Raw genomic sequence first — 3,610 nt, forward strand, 5'->3', positions numbered from 1 at the left:
CAGATCCATGTGTCGATCGTGACAGTCGTATTTCTTTCGGTAGAACATCACATCGGCGCTGGAGTATATTACAAAAAATAATTAATTCCTCTGTGCCAATAACAGTCAGCAAGCTCTGTTCCGAAGTTTTGAATGCTGAACATATAGCAGCATCGATCGCAAACGTTCTGATCTGGCTCATCTTCTAATGTTAGCCAATTCAATAACCGACACATCCAACACGAAATAAGGTGCGGTCGTGGTATAAAAGCGATTTCGTGGATCGGAAACCAATCGCATTCCCAGCAAACAACAAACGTTGAGCAGAACGTTTCAAAGCATCACCTTTCACGGTAGTAGCTCGTTTGTGAACTGTTTTACCGCTTGAAAAAAAAATAAAGATGAAAGTTTTAGTAGTGTTCGTCGCCATTTCGATAGTCACTGTATTTGCCGACACCAAGATTCTGAAATTCGAGAACGTCCGAGATAGTGAGGGAACGTACAAGTTTGCGTAAGTATTGAACCAGATTTGCATAGGTTCTAAGAGGAGGCGATGCTAATGTGGACCTTGATTTTTTGACAGTTATGAAGCAGATGATGGAAGCTCCCGAGTGGAACAGGGTGACCAGAAAGGTGAAGATTTCACCGTGCAGGGAAACTTTAAGTTCGTGGCCGATGACGGCCAGGAGTACAAGGTCAAGTATGTTTCAGACGGAAACAACGGTTTCCGTGCCGAAGGAGACCACATCCCGAATGAGTATGTCGACAAACTGTCTAGTCTTTGAGCAAGAGTGAAGAATGTTTATGAAACAAATGACGTGATAGTTTTTTTTAACTTAAATTAAATCATAACATTTCCATCAACATACAAGTGATCCCAAATTGGAATCGGATTTCAATTATCATCTTTTGCGTATTATAAGTGATAGTTTTTCCAGAAATAAATAGACTTCATTTGATGCAGTTTTTATTATGTTTTTAAAAATGTATTTTTTCTTAACGATGTAACATATCATAGTGCTAAAAGTTTTATAGAATATAGAAGTGCTAAAAATAGAAAAGAACGAACGATATATCTGGAGATGTTTTCAAAATTGGGCAGATGCATAACGATATACTAGCATCTAAACTAGTGTGAAGTGACTTTGTAGTAGCTGATTGTTGTAAACCAACATGTTTCATCAACAACAAAGCTAAGAACTTGAAGCTGTATAAACAAGAACACCTGGAAAAATTTTTATTACGTTTCATTAAATATCCCAAAGGAAAATTTCCGCAATAGCCGTTGGAAAATATTTCAATTTATCTATACAGATAAAAATCTTTTAAGAATTTATATCTATTTTCATGCACAATTATTTGCGATTCAATATAGTTTGAACGCAAAACTAAGCGTAAACTAAAACTCACAGATCTATTCAGCTAAACCTGCTTTTTCGTGCTCAGGAGTGTCTCAATTCTTTAGAGTCCAGACTACTGTGAGTCGCAGTAAATAAAACAAAATGCCGGATAATTATCTCCTCATTCTAGTTAATATGATAGTTTACTTCCGTATCTCGTTCGATACAGTCATAATATGAGGAATGCACAATAAATTTTGCTATATGTATCACTTATTCGTCGTCAAATCTAACATCAGCATCGTATAGTTGTGCTGGGAACACACCGAGTTTACCAATTAACTCGCTTCAAATTTTTGTGATGAAGCACCATTAAGGTTTACCGTGTTTCGATAATTTTCCTAACTCAATCGTTGTTGCCGTGCGCTCCAGTTACACGAGGGACGTTCACTAGAAGCTGTTGTGCCTTAAAACATTGCATTGATGCAACAGGTGACCTGATATCGAGAGACCGACTCCCTGCGAGATTCTTTCACACCTAAGCATTAGTTTCACTTCCATACATTGTATACACACTTAAATTTTATTGCTGGATCTCGTCAAAAAAAGTGCCGAGATTTGCACAGCCGAGAGATCGGTAATCATCTCGGAAACATAATAATTACTAAGAATCTCGGCAATACCAAATTTGTTAACTGTCAATTATTGCTAAACTTGTCAGCAGCAAATTTGCTGTTAGCTCGGCAGAAGTAATTATGATCGAATAATGAATATCCGAGTCATCAGTAATCGTCCGTAGGAAGGATTTTTCTTTATTATTGCATGAAATAAATATCACAAAAGCTAAGGTTGAGGAAAGGGGATATTTTTTAATAATGTCCGTTTTAATACAGTATACAAAAAAGTAAAGCAAACCTCAAATGAAAACATCACGATTAAAGACAATTATTTCCAGTGTTCCTCATCACATCTACCTGGAAATAAGAATACTTTTGTAAGTATATATATGAAAAGTAGAGGTTTTTATTTCACTTATCTTTTAAAGAAACATAAGAATCTCTTATCTTTATCCAATAAATATTATTTTTCCGCTCCTCCAGCAAAGGCTACGTGATGTTTTGCATCTTCGACAATAGACACTAAATGACAAGTGTTTCACCGAGTTTCGGTAAAAGCTAAAACACTATTCGAAATCTCGGCAAACGAATTTGTTGATTACGGTATATTTGTTGTTTACTGACAACCTCAGCTCAATATTTTTCCAAATTCGTCAAAAGAACGCACTTTACCGAGATATCAGAATATTACATTAGCGAAGTTTGGAAAATAGCTTATGGATTACTGAACAATCAGTAAAATGTCATGTTGCCGATCTAATTCAGTATTTCATTATGCCGAGCTCAAGAATCTCTTTTAAGTGTGTACAGACCGTCAAAAAGATTTGATTCCATCACTACAATGCAAGCTCCGCGTCAAACAAATGACTTTTGAACTTTCAAAATTTTTATATTGATGGATCCTCCGTTCGTATAACCAGTGTTGGTGATTGCCGAAAATTTGACAGAAGCTGCTCGATATTTCTCTATATTGTATACAACATTTTCAATCCGGTAGAAGATGCTACAAGAACTCGAGTCTCTCAATGCATGAACCGCGAGACATTTCTTTTACATTTCTTCGCTCCACTTCATACTCTGAGTATTTCACGGCCCTTAAATAAAAATTACAGTCTGATAATGATTAGTGCTGTGTGGAATTTACCAAGAGAGAATCGTAAGTTGACAATTATCGCAGAAAATCGAATCGATGATTCGACTTGAGAATTCTCATACTAGGTTGCAATATTTCAAAACCCTTGTGTGGAGCATTCACATACATTTTCATAGACACAACTTATACAAAGATTATATGCACATAGTTAGAATAAGCGGCAATAGCGGCGATTCTATCGTAATTATCCACTTCCCATACGAATAAGAATAAGCGACCGTTTTTTGCTTCAGAGGGAATCCCCACAGCAGCGAGCTAACCTTTGATTCTCAGACAGGTCATCGAGAGAAATTCGCTCTCGCACTGGTGTCTATTCCATGTTAAATGAACCATACCGGCTTTTTGTTGCTGCGATGATATCCATCTCTCTTTGATGGCACTGATTGAATCGAGTGAAGAGTTGCTAGTGCGTGTTCTTTGATACGATAAAAGCCATCCTAGCGTAAAACCATGCTTCAGCTCCCAATAACTTCTTCTCATTCTCACACGTCCAAAATGAATTGAGTGGTCTTCATTTTTTT

The 3,610-nt window shown here is 36.7% G+C and overlaps 1 protein-coding gene across 1 annotated transcript; it reads left to right on the forward strand.

The window, feature by feature from the left end:
- The first annotated feature begins 288 nt into the window (after positions 1–288).
- Positions 289–934, forward strand: LOC131437844 (larval cuticle protein 65Ag1-like). The gene is made up of 2 exons (XM_058607460.1): positions 289–490; positions 563–934. Exons 1-2 carry the CDS (start codon positions 381–383, stop codon positions 762–764), a joined length of 312 nt encoding a protein of 103 aa, XP_058463443.1. The 5' UTR covers positions 289–380; the 3' UTR covers positions 765–934.
- Positions 935–3,610: the final 2,676 nt, after the last annotated feature.

This window comes from Malaya genurostris, chromosome 3 (assembly GCF_030247185.1).
Source record: "Malaya genurostris strain Urasoe2022 chromosome 3, Malgen_1.1, whole genome shotgun sequence".
NCBI classification, from domain to species: domain Eukaryota; kingdom Metazoa; phylum Arthropoda; class Insecta; order Diptera; family Culicidae; genus Malaya; species Malaya genurostris.